Raw genomic sequence first — 17,654 nt, forward strand, 5'->3', positions numbered from 1 at the left:
GGGCAGCACTCAGGAGCGCAGGGTGGCAACGGGTGGACGTCTCCAGATCACAAGGGGAGTCAATCACCAGAGCAGTGAAATGCAAGGCCAGCACAGAGGAGAAGATGTCACTAGAGAAGAAATGGCATTAAATCCCAGGATTGATAGATAAAGTGTCAAAGAGGGTTGGATTCAACATCAGTGTAGATGTGCTAGCTGTGCAGCCACATGAGTATTGCTTCAGCACGTGACTTGGGAGTGCAGGCTTACTGGGGGGGGGTCACATGCTCCTCTCCTCCCATGGCAAATCCACCCTTGGTTTATGGCTGAAATCATTGTGCAAAGCTGGCCCAGGACGTCTCTGCAGCTATAAGCGCAGGGAGGAGGTCTGGACCTACAGAGTAAAATGCAAAGTCTGTGCCATTGGTGTGGTTTGCCATCTGTGCTGGGATGGTGTGAAAACCCTTTGGATCCAGAAGTAGAACAGAGGAGCCTACATGAGAGATTTTCCAAAGATCCAGACAACTCCTGTTGTTCCCAGAGAGAGCTGCTGGCTGCTAAACATCACTAGATGTTTCAGTATAAACAGTGCTTTAAGGAAAACTGGCACCAGGTATGGGTGCTGAGCACCCTCCTGCACTTAGAAGCAATCACACTGATCCAGTCCGCTCACCACCCCACTCTCCTTGCCAGATGAACTGCTATCTGAATTCTCCATCTGAGGATTTAGCAGAGCAAAATGGCTCTTTAAATTATAAAGTGGCAAAACCTTGGACTTTTTTTGAGATTACTTTAAACCTCAGTCTTTGCAACAGGCTGCAGCAAGAGGGAGTAAAAGAACAAAAAGCCCTTGCTGTTAATATTTATGGCAACTAAAGCAAAATCGCATCACATTTGCAGATGAATGGGAGCCCCTGTTAAAAGCTGCAGCAGCTTAATTTTGGGATGTCACTGGTTTGGAGCTTGATTGTCTAGAATAACAAAGGAGACCTTTCATGTTAATTAATTTAGAGGGATTATTAGTGTTAAAAATAAATAGTTCAATCACCTTTCCAAAAATAATCTGAGTGAGGGAAATGAAACTCAGTGGAAAGAAGGTACAGATTTTATTTTAGTTCCAGGTTATTTTTTAAATATTTTTTTTGTGCCAAATGCATTGCCCTTTTGTGAGGTTGTAGGATTTACTTCTGATACTACCTATGTAACCATTATCTGATGATTGCTACAAAACAAGCCACATAGGTAAATAATTTCCATTCATTCAGTGAAATAAGAGGCGCTTGGAAACAGTTGTTTTGATGTATATAATTAGTCTCTATTTTATTTAAGGAATGAATCATCCACCTTGTTTAGAAAAAAAAACCAACCAAACAACACACCAAGATCTCTGTGATATTTACAGTTGAGAGCCATCTTTTTTTTTTTTTTTTCCTTAAGGGAAACTGCAACAAGCCCTGTTGTATCCTGATTTGCAATTTTTTTTTTTTTCAAACAGAGATTCCTTTTGGAGGAATATTGTGTAATGTCAAACTACAGTATTCATCACTCACCATGGCTTGATAGGAATCAATGGAGCAGTGTTCTTGGGCTCCCTTCATTACACAGTCTTTACAGAGAAAACTAATGATTTAAAATGAGTGTAGATTCACAAAATCCTGATTACACAAATATTTACTAGTGAAAGATTACACTGCTTAGCCTAAAAGACATTTGAGTGCAAGATAAACCAGGCTATGTTATGCACCTGCCCTGTATTGAAAGCTCAGCTCGTTAAGTCCATCCAGTTCTGTTTCTTTCTCTCCATCCTCTTTCATTCCTCTTTCTCTCCTTCTACTCTATCAAAGTGCAGGCAATGTTGGCATAGTCCCTGAGATGCTTCCATCATGCCGAGTACATCATCTAGCATGTTTTAGAAGACAGGAATCCTGTGGAGCCAGCAAGTATCTTGGGACCACATTTTTACAAGTAGTCTCTGATTGGGAGTGTGAAACACACTGGAGGAAAGGATTCCTGCAGATGGCAGATTATTGCAATCATTCTCGTAAGGATTTATGTCCTTGACCAAGCCCATATTTCCACTTGTCTCTGAATCTGTCCAGTCCCAAGTGAAGATTTGTGTACTTATCCACGTTTTATTCTGTTCCTGCTTCTTTTCTTAAGGCTATATAAATCCTTAGGAAGGTGCTTGCTCCACTGCAACAGCTACCCAGAACTGTTATCTACTCCCTTCACTAGATTCCTGGTTGTGCTTCCTGACCCCAAAAGTGAGAACTTCCTCAAACCCTCTTATGTCCGTGCAGATCTCTTCCTTGTGCTAGTTCCTCCCTGGCAAAGAGGAGCACTCCCTGCAACTGCTTATCCTAGTAAAGGCAGAGGCTGAAGGGGCCAGCTGAGACTTTCACTTTTCATCTGCTGTCACAGCATCATGTTTTATAGTGCCAATGATTGCCTTCTGTTCCACAGCTCCTGGGGCTTGCTTCTCTCCCCTCCCCCAAGGCAATATTGGCCATGTGAAATAGAAGAGCAGTCTCCTGATGAGGCAGTGCAGCAGCTCTGATGGAAAACATGTTCTCCTCAGAGGCTGGAGCTGGACATGTGGTGTAGTCTGTGCTATTGAAACATCAGCTCAGGTGTAACCTCAGGTCAGGATACCCACAAGTGCAGCCTTTCCTTTCTCCTGAGCACAGCCATGGAGCTCAGTCACTACACACCACTGCTGCTTTTTGGCTGAGTATATGAATTCAGCCCTTCTCCAACGACAGTGTAGGGGCTTACTGTAGCTCCCAACTCAGAAAGCTGTCCCTTATATCAAGCACAGGGGATTATTCTTTTGTGCCAAAGACTCTGGCTTCTTATCTCTGATGGCTCAATCATCGCATCATCTGTGGCAGAAAGATGGCTGGCAACAAGATTAGACTATGGTAATTTAAAATGTCTCTCTCAGATAAGTGTAGACCACGAGTATTCAAAAGCACACAAAATCAGATTGTAAAATTGACTGCCACGGCATGTCTCAGACACCAGGAGTATAAATGAGGATTAGACAAATTTAGGGAAGACAGGTCTACCCATAGCTATTAAACATAAGCGATCAGGTGCAATTTCTGCTGCTCGAATCTCCTAAACTGATGATTCCTGGAAATACAGATCAGCAAAAGGCTTGTTATATCCACCCACAAGGATTATGCTGGAAGCAGTTGGCTGTGGTCTTCGGGTTGGAGCCCACATTTTCTCTCCATGACTGACCCTTGTGTGCATTTGCTGAGGAGCTCTGCAGGTGTAGCGTACTCACAGCGTATGAAACATGCTCTACCAGGCACATCCATATCACTCACTGGTCACTCATCACAATCCAGAGATAACTGCCTAAATGAGACAGCTAGATTTTTTCTCTCATTAGCCTTAGCCACTCATTGGCATGCATACTTCTATGACAATCCCAGAGGAAATTTCCTCTGACACTTTATTAAGGTCCCTCCACGTTCTTTTTTCTGACTCACCCATTCATTTCTTCAAATTTCATCCCTTCAGATTAAAGCCTTTTTGAGAGACTTGTCCTAGGAAGGTGTCACTTTTTAGTACATCCTTTGGGATAGATGGATCTGGTCAGTCTGTGGTACAGAAGACAAAGGATTGGGTTGATAATAAGGTAGCTCTATCCCCAATCCTTGCTGCTTTGCGGATCACACTACGACTCAGTTTCCCCCATTTATACAATAAGAGTGGCTATTGTGAAGAGCTTTAAGCTTAGGAAAGGTGTTTAAGTGCAATGTGTTAATTATTACAACTGGCAGGCTGTAACTAATAGTTACCCTTTAGCTGGGAGATCTGGAAACAGGTATGCAGTTAATTGGTTTACAGCAGATTTAGCTGAGGTCTGTTGGTTACATTGCAGACAATCCATCATTGTTGTAAGCAGCAAGAAGTTATGCCCAGTCTCAGCTACTGTGAGTCTCCGTTCACCTGTGGTCTTGTGCTAATATCCCAAGATGCGTCACCCATGAGCTTTTGAGTGAAATCTCCAGAAGAATGTTGAACAAATGTGTAAATCTCTTTCTGAAATGCCCTGCCAAAAAATACAGTAAAGCCTTGCATGTCAGGAAGGAAATGTTAAAAACTCTAATTAAAAAATGGACTCGCCTGGAAATCAAATGGGAATGAGTGACAGCAGGCAGATGGGGACAGAATAAAATTCCAGTGGAAGAGCCTTTAATACCCTCCAGTCTTAAAGCTTGTGGGTATTTGCAAGTGCCTGTTAAACTCAGGCCCCTGTCCTGCTGCGTGGGCAGTTACCAAGGATGGCTGCAGTCTGAGGTAAGGGGCTGGTGGCTCCCACGGCCAGCAGACACCAACCCCTGCACTCAGGGCTTGGTGATCTCCTCTGGCCATGACTAGTGACTGCTCCCTGGGGAAGAGACCCGGTGAGTGAGAGGGGAGCACAGCTCCGGGGGGAGAAACTGCTGGTCCTGAAAATGTGAGAGACAGCTAGAGCAGAAAGGTTTGGGATTTTTTTCTACTGATAAACCAGTTGTGGGGAATTTCTCTCTCTCTCCCCCACTCCTACCACCGGTTTCTGTCATTTCATTTCCAAAAGCTTGTCCCTGTCTCCATCAGCATTTATGCGAGTACATCTCTGCTATGCCTGAGTGATTTATCTAAACATCGGCAGCTACTGTAAATGACAGTACAGCAAAGCAAAGGCGGAGGAGGGAATGGCAGGGTAGAAATGTGACTTTCCCTCTGTGAATTCAAGCACGGATGCCTATTCCCAGCCACTGCAGGGCATTTACATCTGGCACTGGGGGAAAAGACAGGGACGTTTCAGAGCCTGCTCAGACATTTAAGGGCCACTTAATTAATGGAGTTGAAATATTTCCTCTGGAAAGACTATACACATGTGTATGTACGCTTATACTTATGTATTGCTTCTTCGCTTTACTCATTTGCTTCCAGTCCATGTGCAGTGCTTTCAGTGTGTTGGGGAGCAGGTTTTAGAGGTTTGAGCTGAGGGGAAGCACAGGGGGAGGAAAAGATGGGAGATTTGAGTTTAAAAGTTGGGGTAAGTCCTTCTGGGCGTGTGGGTGTGTGAGAGAGGGGGTGTTAACCAGTCACTCACGGAAGACACGCGGGGCGTCCTGGCGGGGTGTGATGCAGAAGCGGCGAAGTGAGAGCGAGCAGAGAGAGAGCGAGCGGGAGAGGAGCGAGCTGTGACTTCCATAGAGGCAGCCGGGAGAAACCACCAGCCAGGATTTGCTCCTCTCTCTCTCCCTCTCTCTCTGATTTCAATTGAGCTCCTCCCCCGTGTGGCTGTAGCTTTGCCTTCCATCAAAAGCCTGATCAGCAACGCCAGTCTTGGGGGGGGGGCGAGAGAGAGAGGGGGGTGGGGGGGGGGTGGGAAGAGGGGAAAAAAAAGAAAAAGTGCAAATGAAGGAAAAGAAAACAAGGAAAAAAAAAAAAGAGGGGAAAAGAAAGCAACCTCTCCTCCCCCCCGGCTGTATCTAATACAGCAGAGTCTGAAACTTTGTGGAGTTGTGGCTGTGTTTACCCCGCGGCTGGTAAATCGGCAGCACCTCGCTCCCTCGCTCGCTCTTTCTTGCTCCTTCTCCCTCGCACTCAGCAGCAGTCAGCAGCGATGGAAAAAGTTGCTGGCTGGTACCCAGCCTGGCACGTTGCTCTCCTGTACTGGACATGGCTTTTCCTCTTCACTTTTGGCTTTACCGGTGCAGAAATAACTTGCAGATCCTGCCATTCCCAGGTGAAGCCGCAGCAGCAGCAGCCGCAGCAGGGATTACTAATGCATTTAAGGACCGACAGAGGAGAAAAGGAGCAGAGGCGGTTCCCCGGGGAGAAGGGAGGTGAGAGAGGGCAAGGGGCCGGGATGGAGGCGGAGGATGCCGGGCTGCAAGCGACCCTCGCCCCTGCTCCCGCGGGGACCCAACTCAGCGGCTGGGAGACCCGGCGGTCGACGAGGCGGCAGCCCGAGAGAGCGGCCGCGGAGAGCCGGCCCCGAGCGGCGGCGGCTCCCACCAAGGACCGGCCACCCCGAGGCCGGCGCTCCCCCGCACCGGGCGGGCTGCGGGGCTCGGGCCGGCGGCGGGGCCGCAGCCCGCGGGGCGCCGCGGGGCCGGGCGGCGCTGCGGGGCGGGAGCCGGCGGCCAGCGGCGCCGCCCGCTTCGGGCTGGAGGAGCTGCGGCTGGCCAGCACCACCTTCGCCCTCGCCGGCGACTCGGCGCACAACCAAGCCATGGTGCACTGGTCCGGGCACAACAGCAGCGTGAGTACCGCGCCGGGCGGCGGGTTTGCCTCTGGCCTTTTCCCCTTTTCTTTCTTTTTCCTTTTTTTTTTTTTTTTTTTTTTTTTTTCCTCCTCGTTTTTATGGGCGGTGAGACGGGGGGGGGGGGGGGCGGGGGGGGGGCTGGGTTCTTCTTCGAGGGGGGATTTTGTGCCTCCGGGCGCCGGGGATTGGCTTCGCTTAGCAGTGTGCAGTGGGGCAGAAGTGCTTCAAAAGGGCCATTCTTCTGAAGCAAAAAAACTTTCCAGCGCCCGCCCGCTGAGCGCAACCCCCCCCCAGCCCTCCTCCTCCATCACCCTGGAGGCAGACTGGGACAAACCGCTGCCACCGCCCGCGGCCGGGAGGGAAAGGGTCGTTCTGGGGGGGTGTCGTCCTTGCACCCCGCCTTCCCCCCAGGGGGAACCCCGCGGGGAGACGGGGGGGCTCAGCTGCAAGCAAGGCCGGGGAAAGCCCCTCCGGTGCTGCTCCTCCTGCTCCCCGCCCGGGGGGGCCCAGCTCAGCTCAGCCCCAGGCCCTGCTGACAGGGAGATGCTGGAGGGGGCTTCAGGACTTCATCTCCGAGGTGGCTCTGCGCAGGGGATAACGCTGCTTTTTGCCTCTTGTCACCAAGGTGTTAAAACGCGACAGTTCTTGTTTCTTCCCTGTCACCTGGCCCTTTTTGGGAATAGCAGCAGAACGGCTCCCGCATAAGCCAAGCAGAACAAAACCAGCCGGAGAAGCAGGTGACTCGTTTCCAGGCTGGCGCAATAGTTGTGGCATCAGTTACCAAGTGGACTGGAGCGCTGTGCCCCTCCAGCCCCCCGGGGCCAGGGTTCTGAGCCCTGGGGCAGGCAGCGGAGCCGCTTTCTGCAGGAACGGGGGGATCTGCTGAATGCTCCAACTTCTGTCACTTTGCCTCTCAGAGAGGGCAAAGCAGAATGCTAATAAGAGAGAAAGGGAAGCCGGTGCTAGTGGCTGTTGCCCGTACAACTTCCTAGGAGAAAAGGGGACACAAGCTCTTCTCCTCTAAGGTGTCTGCAGCTGTAATGCCAGAAGGTTTCTGGCTGCTCGGCAGAAATCCTTGGTCTCCCTTTCAGCTTTTAGTGCTAGGAGTCTGGTAACATTTTGAAATAATGGTCTAATCGTTATGAATTCCTTTTGGTGTAGATTGTATTGAGGTGTATCACAGCCACCCGATTTAGAATTACAGCGGATGTCACGAGCACCACGCTGTGGGGTTCAGCCCTAGTTAATTGGGACGTGGTCTCATCAGGAACTTTTAAATCAATTAATTGACAGAGGAATACTTGTCATCTCTGTTTTGAAGGACTTTCCCATTTCTTCACAACTTAGCTAGCCTGCCTCTTATGTAGATGTGTGAACAGAAGCTGCCTTGTAGGAACTCAGGTCTGTTCATACAAATTGAATTGAGGCTGACGCTGGTTTAAAGTGACCCATTTGCTAAGAAAAAGCTTCTGACATAGAAAGTCATCCAGCTGGCATCAGTTTTCCTGCTCTATCACTGCAATTATGTTTCATCTGTACATTTATCAAGACACACATCTTTCTATTATATATTTGTTTTATTATGCCTGTTCTCTAGGTATACATATACATGTATATGTGTTTCTGCCCACTGTGGTAACATGGACTATTAATGCCAGGGACTGATTTACTTTGAGTGTCTTGGTGTACTAATGTCTTCAGGGATCTGTGGGAAATGTTTTGCTACTGTCCTTCCTAAAGAGCTGCAGGTTCCGTGCCTGAGGTTGTGCTCCCACCTTGCTACTGGGGGCTCTGGCAGGGCTGTGCTATCTTGTGCTGTGATTGCACCCCCCTCACAGCACTAAATGAAGCTGGGTCCCATCAGGACTTGGATGCACGACGGGCTTGTCCGGGCTCAGCTGAAGCAATGGTGTGTTCAGTAGGTAGCCCGAAGCGGCACTGACCCGATATCTCTGCATGGAGGTTTTGGGCACTCATGTGTGAAGGAGCTGGGAGTAGGCTGGGGTGAAATGCTTCCTTTAGGGTACAGTGTATGTAGTTTTGCCTGCATGGGGGTTGCAGAGAATCCCATGGTGCTGCTCATGAAGGATGCTGTGTAACCCTGGTGCCCAGGCTGCACTTCAGCAGCAGCAACTGCTGCCTCCCTGCCTGCGTTCCCCCGCTGTGGCGGGGGGTCTGTGTGTGCGTACAACCCACCTCTTCATGTTTTCATTCTTATGTGCTCTGTTAAGTGCTGCTTTTTGCTTTAAGTGAAACAGCTTTTGCCTTGTACCTAGGCGCAGGGGCACTATGAAGATGATTGTAGTTTGCAGTATTTGCGTGAGTACAGTAAAAATCCAAACCAAAGCTCAAAATATTTGACATTCCTTTAGGTGGAAAACCTGGAAAATTAAAGCACTGTCACCACAAGTTTTTCTGTTGCAATGTACCTGATTCTGCCAGCCTCAGTGTGGTTCCCTGTATCCTTATTTTGGTAGTGGTTTGGATATAATTGCAATGCTTCTGATGGAGGAGAAGGGACCTCTGAAAGGGACTCCTGATTTCTCTGAGGGCTTGCTCTTGGTGTTTGCAGCTGCTTTCAGGCTTGGCTGTGATTTCTTGAGTGTGTGTACCATCTAACTGATGGCATTCTGCTCTGAGGATGAGCTCGCTGTAAACTCTGCCACAGGTACAATAAAAATAAATAAATAATAGTCCAAGTCATCCAGATGTAACTCCACTAACATAAATTGCCTTACATCAGGGGTTATTTTGGCCCATCAGTGACTTTAGGTACTCCCTGAACGGCTTACCCCCCAGCACAATATCCATACTTAGACCCGTGGAGTGTGCCCAGCTCACATTTGTAGGGACACGCTTCACATGTGTCCTAATTCCTCTTGCCTACCTTGGCTTTTTTAATGGTGGAGTCAGCAGAAGCTCTGCAGAGGAGTGCGTAGGTAGGGAGCCTGTATTGTCAATTGACTGAAAAGGATGAAACTGGGACTGTATCTCCCACTGTTTTAAAATACAGGTGGGGCTCAGGCTTTCTCTGACTTCAGTGGAGGTGAGCGAGGCCATGCAAGGCTGTCTGGCATCTCCACAATCCTGAGCTCTTCCAGTCTGCAAAACAGGGAAGACTGGCTGCAGCTGAAATGGGTGCTTGAAATGGTTTTTGGCTTGTATTAAGTCCCAGACTGGAACCATTTTGACAGAATAATAAGAATATAGACATTGAGTCTGTGAATGGTACTGCTTAATTTTGAATTTGTCCTGGTACTGCTTAATTTACCGGTATTGATGCACCCTGAGAGTCTTTCCACCAGCCTCTGTAGAATCTGGAGTAAAAGATCCTAAGAGAGAAAATCTTTCTCAAATCTCTGCTACAAGACACACAAGTGATGTCTCCTGCCTTTTTACACCACTGGAAAATTTAGTCATCGGTGTGGAAGTTAGCAGGTTTCCTAGCTCGCAGAGACATCAAATGTGTTTCCTGATGTGGTGTATCCAAACACTGTAGATTTGGAATCCCCACAGCTCTCTTAATGCTATGCTGTAGACTAGGAGAAATCAGCTAGCAGAGATTTGTGTGTGGAGCTAAAGGAGAGGCTTGGTACTAATGGAGAGAAGCAAATCTCTAAGAGATGTCCATTACGAGTTTCTAGGATATGGATGGTTTTCAGAGCTTACAAGAAGCCAAGACTGCTTCTGTCCTAGGCTGGCTTGGAGTGACATCAGTGCCTTACTTGTTCGTTTAAAAGTACCCTGGAGAAAGAGCAAAACAATTGGAGGACATAGAACATCAGGGAGGCTGAGCAAGAGCCTTGATACTATAGTTTGGGCTATAATTTGGTGTCGTGAAGGAAAGCAGCATGGGTTTTGCATTCACTTAATAAGACAGTTTACTGTTGCCTTGCACTGGACAGTGTTCTCCTGGGCTGGATGTTGGTGTAGATCTCAAAGTGTCTGGCAAAGAATTTGAGCATGTACCCTGATGTACACCTGCGGACTGGCTTTTACATGGTCGTGACACCTTTATACAGCTGTTTCAAACATCTATGATTTACATGGCTGAAAAGACAAAAGTGAGCTTCTCATAGGTCCTCCACAACAGAAGATCCTCAGCAGACTGATGGAGGTTGAGTCTGGACCAGATGCAAGACAACCATGGGCAGACAGGCTTCATATTCCATCCAGAGTAGAAAATCAATACAACTGATGGGTCCAGTGCAGGGTGAAGCCAGCAAGGTCATCATTGCAGTTGTCAGGTGATTACACTAGACAACAGGGGAAGAGTTAGGTCTTTTATGGGAGAGCTTTAGGTAGTACTTGCAAGATTTTACTTGGTGTTATTGACAGGACAAACTGGGGACAGGTAAGGCAGAATAACAATGCACTTAGATATTTCCAATACACTATTTCCTCCTGGACAAAGTACTTGTGAATAACCTGCTGTTGGATTTTCAGTTAGTGTTCAAGCCTACTTTATAACTTAGGAACTTCAAGAACGGCACAGGGCTGCAGCAGGTACTGCATCCTGCAGCCATAAACTGATCAAACTGCATCTTAAAAACAGTTGGGTTTCTTCCAGCCCACCCTCCTATTTTCTCCTTTCTTTCTGGATGGCTGTTCCAAGCCTGGCTGTTAGAAACTTCTGTCTGATTTCTGTTCTAACATTGCCGTTGGGTAATTTAAATTATTTTTTTTCTTCTTTTTTTTCCTTCATTTGTGCATGTGCCTTTAATTAAAAAGTTATGTTCCCCTCTCTGGCACTTATGCCCCCTGGAATTATTTTACAGGCAGTGATCATATTCCCTTTCAGCCTTTGGTTTGCTAAATCAAGCAAACACTGCTCTTTCTGTATCTGCTTGTAAGACAGGTTGTGGAAGGTGAAATGTGAATTTCTAGGAGTCAGGTTCTCAGGACCTCAAATTTGAATCAGATTTTTGTTTTTGCTAACAAACTTCCATGCAGATGATAGCTAATGTATTCCCTTTTGCAAGTGAGACAGTAAAGGCACAGCAAAAACATCTTAAATTGCTGGTGTTCTTCTGTTCAGACCAGAATGGGGGGACTGCAATCAAAATGTCACTTTTCACATCATCTCATTCTGTCACTTCTTTGCTCAGATGCTGTGTTCATGCAACAGGCTGTAGCTGGTACCCTCTGTCCTTCCCTGGCTGGCAGAGCTGCAGCTCCAATGTCAAACTACCAGGGGTGGATGAAGAATCTGCCAACATCACCCTGTGACTGACCGGCATTATGCTGTACGACACTGCAATAGCTCATTGCTCCCTTTCTCCCACGGTGATTGCATTATTATGAAAGAGGAGATTTCAGAAAATGAATATGGATGTGGAGCCCAGAACCAGATGTGCAGTGAGACCCACAGTGAGGAATGACCCCACTGTCAGTCACTTTGCATTTAGATTGGTTCCTAGGGTGCAGGAAACAGGTCCCAGAAAAGATTCATCTGAGGAGGATGCCTGCATTAAAATACTTCAGTGAGATGTAGTATGTATGGCTTACATACTACAGCAATATATAATAGTATTAATAGTATAATGTACCAGATGCTGAGGCTGTTTCAGGCTAATCTCTTGCTAGAGTTAATGAGAACACATTTAGGAAGGGCTGAATTAAAAAATGAGAAAACAAAAATGGGAATTTAAACCAGAAAAAAATCAAGTCAAAGTCAAGTATTGCTGAAAGTCCCCTATTCCAAATGTTGGTCTTCTGAACTATGCTTACAACTGTGTAGATCATAAAATATTTCACATCCATTCTAGATAAGAAGCCTCCCTTAAAAAACTTAAAAAGAGATAAAACACTGGAAAATTTCCTGCAACTTTGAGTAGGAATTTATTGCTTTCAACAGAAGGTTTTTGAGGGGTTTTTGGGTTGAATTTTCTTTTTTTGGGGGGGGGAGGTGTACGTTTGATTTGGCAAAAAATAGTCAATAACTGTAGTATTTCCTTCTGTGTTGCAGTCCATCTCTAAATATATTTCATGAATGAATAAAAAATAGGCTTTTCATATACAGACTATGAAATAGGATATGTGGGAAATTGTTAATAAGAATAGCCGTGCACTGAGAGAAAGCAGGGGGTGAAAGAGAATCTGTGAGGACTAGAAGAAAGGCTTGTCATTGTGTAAATCTGGTCTCTGTAAAAGAATTTGGGAGACAGTGAGGAGCTTCCACCCAGACTGACAGGTGGGATATGCAAATCCCATCACATGGGGAGATTAAGAAGAATAATGGAAGAGCTTTGACAGTCGCAACTGGCATTTGTGCAATACCGAGGGGCTATAAACTGCATAAAGCAATAGGGTTATAGTTTTCAATCTTCTTAATGCTGTACTTTATAAAGGAAAAGGGTTTTCTCCCTTTCCTCTTGACTTCAAATGAGACACATGTATTTCCTTTCCTTGGCCTGGCAACCATGATGAGGTCTGTCCAGAGGGGGAAGCAAGGAGGTCAGAAGTCCTCAAGTCATTCTGGAGAAGTTAGAGACCATTCTGACCCATTCAGTTGTGATACAGCTTTACATATAAAGGACTGCAAGATTAGCATTGACCTTGGACAGTCTTGTGTCCTCTGGGCCTTTCTTACTACACCAGACTAAATGCAACCCTCACGTTGTGCAGAGCTCCAGTGAGGTGAGTGAAACTGCCCCATCAAAAACCTCTTCCTCTAGAAAATGCTGTTGTAGCTTGGCCAGAGCATTTCATAGGATCACACTGATTTTCCTTTTCATCTCAAGGCTCCTAACAGCCCCAAGCAAGCAAAAATTGTGCAAGTCTAACGTTTATTTCATTGCTTTGTTTCAAGGTGTCATTTTTGAATGAATTTCTGATTCTTATGTTCTGTGTTTAAAAATGATCTGCTGATTCAAAAACCTAGGTTCAGTGTCCCAGACAGAGGCATCTAGTGACATTTGAGATGGTATTGCCTCTAGCTGCTGCCTCACAGGGCAAGGGTGTCCTGTGGGTCCTGTATCCTGGGGTGCCCATGCCTGGGAATCGTAGAGCATCTCAAACTGTATTTGGACAACTAATATTATCACAAAAGCTGTGTGTACTGGATCTTGTTCAGCAGAACCAAAGCTGCATTCAGGTTTTCATTTCACAGGAGGAGAAAAAAATCAGACTGATGCAAGGCACTTGTCTCTCTCTCTCTCTGGCCAGCAAACCAAAAAATCAATGACTCCCGCAGCTCTAATTGACATTTCTATGTTAAATGAAAATGGGCCTTGATTCCACTTCAAATGGCAGCATTGGGTGATAGACTAATTGTTTTGGAATTTTAAATGCATATAAAAGTTGATGCAGTAAAATGATTTTTGTGCCACTTGCAATATTTTTGGCTGTCTCTTAAATCAAACAACAGTTAACGTGAGAGCCCTTAATCCCTAATTCTCAGTGCTGGTAACACAATAACACTTTTATTTCATATTGTGCTTTCTTTCCTTGGGGAACAAAATAGAAAAGTACTTTGAGAAGGAACAGGGTATTTTAGGATATGTCCTAAAATGTAATTCCTTTCTTTTAGAGGGTTTCTGGGAACTTAACCTCACATTGTGTCCCTCAATAGGGGAGTGATGTTCTCCCGTGCTAACACACTGGGACTCAAAGCTGCCTCTGAACTTCCCCCCCATGTGCTGCCGTGCCAGGGATGTGCTCAGGACAGGCTGTGCTGAGGTCCCTGACATGGGGTGAGAGGGAAGGAGAAGGCTGAGAAAAGAGATGGAGATTTAGGCAGTACAGGGGAGGAAGGTGGGAAGTTGAACCTATTTCTGTTGCTGCGGAGGGATGTCAGTGCCAAGCATCCCCACCTTAAGCAACCTGTGCTGGGGCAGGGCCTCCAGTGCTCTCACCCCCTGCTGTGGTTAGGGGCAGAACTGCTTCTGCAGGGGCAGGAAGGTGAAGGGAGTCACAGGCTTTGTCATTTCTCTTTTCCTGGAGGGAAAACTCAGAGGTAACCCAGATGAGACAAAGCCCACCTCAAGTGAGTGGCTTGCGTGGGATGCAGGGATTGACCCATGCTGTGCTGCTGGGAAGTGTGGCTGAGGAGCCTCAAGGCAGGATGAGGAGACCACAAAGTGTACATAGGGCAGCAAATTACATGTTAACAGCAAACACCACACCCACCTTCACTCCCAAAGAGGTTTCCGTCATCATAAAAAGAAAAGGGCTTCTTCTTCCCCCCATGGTATTGTGTTCCCTAATGCAGCAGCAGTCAAGTAGGGAAGATACTCTTGGACTGTCTGGGTGGTAAAAATACTGGATTGCATCTAGTGCATAAAGATAGGGCTGGTGTTTGGGGAGAGTGTCTGAAACTCATTCACGCTAGTTTTCAGACTGCCACCAGGAATGTGTTCCCCCATGCCCTGTGTGTTGCTTCTTCCGGCCTCTTGGAACCTAAAAGCTCGTTTGCAGTCTTCCATGCTTGGCACAAATATGATAAATCAAGAGATGAAGGAGAATAGATGGAAGGGGATGATTTGGTGTTAGCATTTCAAGGCAAATGTGTTCCCAAGGCATGGAAGGGCTGTTTTTTGTTGGTTTTGGTTGGATTTTTTTTGGGGTGGAGAGTGTTCAGCTACACGTGGGAAGCTCTCGATCCTTTAGAACACTGGGTCCCAACTCAGTGTCAGTGCTCACATCCTATTTGTATTTGGTTTCATATGACCCTTGGTGGTGATTATTTAAGGACAGCAGTGCCATGAGCTCTTTCAAATCATTTTCATATAGGTCTTCAGGAGGAAGTAAAAGGATCTTTAGAAAATCTCAGGCTATTTAGACAACCCAACAGAGACATCCAGTGTCTTTCCCCAAATGTTTCTCTTCCTCCCTCATTCTCACCTCCCCCACTACATTTAAGGTTGAGAAAATAATTCCAGGAAAATATTTTATATAACAAATGTAGGCTTGTTTTTCTCTTCATAAATTGTCCCTGTTCAATATGTGATTTTCTCAGGTGCACTTACTTATTTTTTTTTTTTTAGTGAAGTAATCTTAAAGTTCCTGATTCAGAAATCAGTGGGAAAATCCTCAGTAATGTGGGAATATGGATCATTTGGAATAGACTTTGCATGGAAGATTTTTTTTTTTTTTAAATCCAAGGTGTATTTTCAGTAGATGAAAAAGGTCATATGCTCCCTTTCTATGTGTGTTACTGGGTCAGTATAAACCTTTAGAAACCGCTTAATGTTCCCTGCCTTGGCCGACAATGCTTCCAGTCACTTTTGATGAATAGTCTTTGAAAACAGACCTAGGAAAAGTGAATTCCACTGAATATTCAACTGAATATTTGAGGACCTTATTTTTGGAAGAATTTACCTATTTGTAAGTGTAAATATATTTTTCAAGTGCAAAAATCATATGAAGATCAAGTTCTATATGACAAAGAATATGATACGGAAAATTAATTTGCTTTCCATTGAGTTTTAGTTTTGGTTTCCAAGAAAAAAAAATACCTTTCTATAGACAAAAGATAAAAGCTTTAAATTAATCATTATTGGAAAGAAAATCAGATTTTGGAGATGATTCTCTGCAAATCAAAGTTAGATCTTACTTTGATTACTTGAAGCGTAATAGATCTCTTCTTTAATAGGAAAGGCTAAATGAGTAAATAAAAGACATACCAGCAAAACAATAGATGCGTTAAACATAATACCAAAATCATACATTTGTGGTGAAATGTCAGTAGTTCGAGGAGCTTAGAGGATATTTATCCCCTGAGATGGTATTCTGGCTGAGGACTGCACCACGGGAAGGGATGGCACTACACCTCCTCCACTTCATTTTTGTGCATATTTCCATACTCCCCTCAGTACGTTAAGAGGGACAGAACCTGGGCTAGAGATAAGAAGAGTATAGATCTGGACTTAGCCTGGATCCAGTGACCTAGCATCTCTATAGAAGAGTTGCTGAAGTTTATTGACAACTATTTAGGTTATTGTAACTCAAAGATGCTTTGATGCAGATCTGCATCAGTTTGATAACTGTTTAATTGTGTATCTCTTGGTAAACAACATGAAACAAAGCAGGCCGAAACAAAGCATTCTTCAGCTCATCTTTTGGATGAAAAGCTCCATGTTCATTGTTGCCTTCCATTTTATTTTCAACTTTTATAAGTTGACATGTGGTCTTTCTTTTTTTCTTCAGAAACTCCTCATCCACTCCCAAACAACTAATTTTAGAGTTGTTAAAACAATAAATGTGGTTGATTTCAGCTGTCCCTAACTACAGGCTTTGCCTGTGAGCTAGGCAGGGTGGCAAGTCCCTGCCATCCCACCTGTGATGGAGGGAGCTGGACCATGAACACCGTCAAGAGCCAGAGCAAGGAACCCAGCTCTGCATTACTGTGCCATGGGCCAGGGTTCTGCCATCTTTTCTTCCTCCACCAAAATACTGGGTTCTGTGGTCACTGAAATCCCTGATATTTTCATCATGCTGCAGGCTGGGATCCCATCAGGTAGACTCAGCAGCTCCTGTGCCTCCCTTTCCTATGGGAACATGAGTTCTTCCTCCCTGCAAACCCTGGTGTGCTCCATCCTCATCCTCCTCCTCACCAGCCACCCACGGTCCTGTCTGTTGATGCTGTTGCCTGGCGACCACCCTGTGATGGACAGCTTGGAGGGAAGCGATGATTAAACAACCTGAACTGGTTTCTGAAAGCAGCGATCGTTATTGTAATGTGACAAGCAGTGACAGCTGAGACAGCAACACATTTGGAGTGTGATTCCTAAAAAAATTGCTAACAATAAACACACGAGGAAAGTGCCACACACACCTGTGTGTGTAGGTGTGCGGCTGCTGACACTTTCCCTTGATGCAGAAGGGCTAGAGAGGGAATGTGTTTATTAATGAAAGGCGAATCTAACCCTAATAATTGTCATGATGAACAGGCCAGCCCACAAGCCACCACAGTTTGCACTGAGGCTGTCAGACACCTCTGCTACTCTGGCAGGACAAGGCAGCAGTTATGTGATGCTGCAGGTGTTAGCAGTGGGGGTTGCACAGCCAGCAGTCCCTCGTGGACTCTCAGCAGGAATACCCTCTGCAGAGAGCGATGTGTTGAAGCTTCAGCATGAAGGTGGTGGTTCTGCTAGGTTACCTGCTGTTTCTCCTCCTGCCTTCCAGATGGACAAGTCCAGTATAAGCACAACAAGGATGCAGGGTGGACTCAGCCCTAACAGGAGATGCATGTGGCTGTACGACCACAGTGCCTGGTTTAGGGGAATGTGCGTCACATCTTCCAGCATCACCTGGGAGACTCCTGCCCGTTAGCCTTCCTTCCAAATCCAGGTGACACCAAATGTTGTCCTTACAGAACAAAGCTGAGAACAAGACCAGACTCGCCTTAAAGACTGGGTGAACCAGGTCACTATGAAGAAGTGAATCACTAATAGTT

At 46.0% G+C, this 17,654-nt stretch overlaps 1 protein-coding gene across 4 annotated transcripts in view; it reads left to right on the forward strand.

Annotated features, from left to right (window-relative positions):
- Positions 1-5,403: 5,403 nt before the first annotated feature.
- SORCS1 (sortilin related VPS10 domain containing receptor 1) overlaps positions 5,404-17,654 on the forward strand; it is a 304,488-nt gene continuing 292,237 nt past the window's right edge. For all 4 annotated transcript variants that reach the window (XM_040607385.1, XM_040607386.1, XM_040607387.1 and 1 more), the window contains exon 1: positions 5,404-6,253. In XM_040607385.1, coding sequence (XP_040463319.1) covers positions 5,612-6,253 — 642 coding nt within the window. In that variant the 5' untranslated portion in view covers positions 5,404-5,611. The remainder of the gene's footprint in view (positions 6,254-17,654) is intronic.

Source organism: Falco naumanni, chromosome 9 (genome assembly GCF_017639655.2).
Source record: "Falco naumanni isolate bFalNau1 chromosome 9, bFalNau1.pat, whole genome shotgun sequence".
NCBI lineage: Eukaryota > Metazoa > Chordata > Aves > Falconiformes > Falconidae > Falco > Falco naumanni.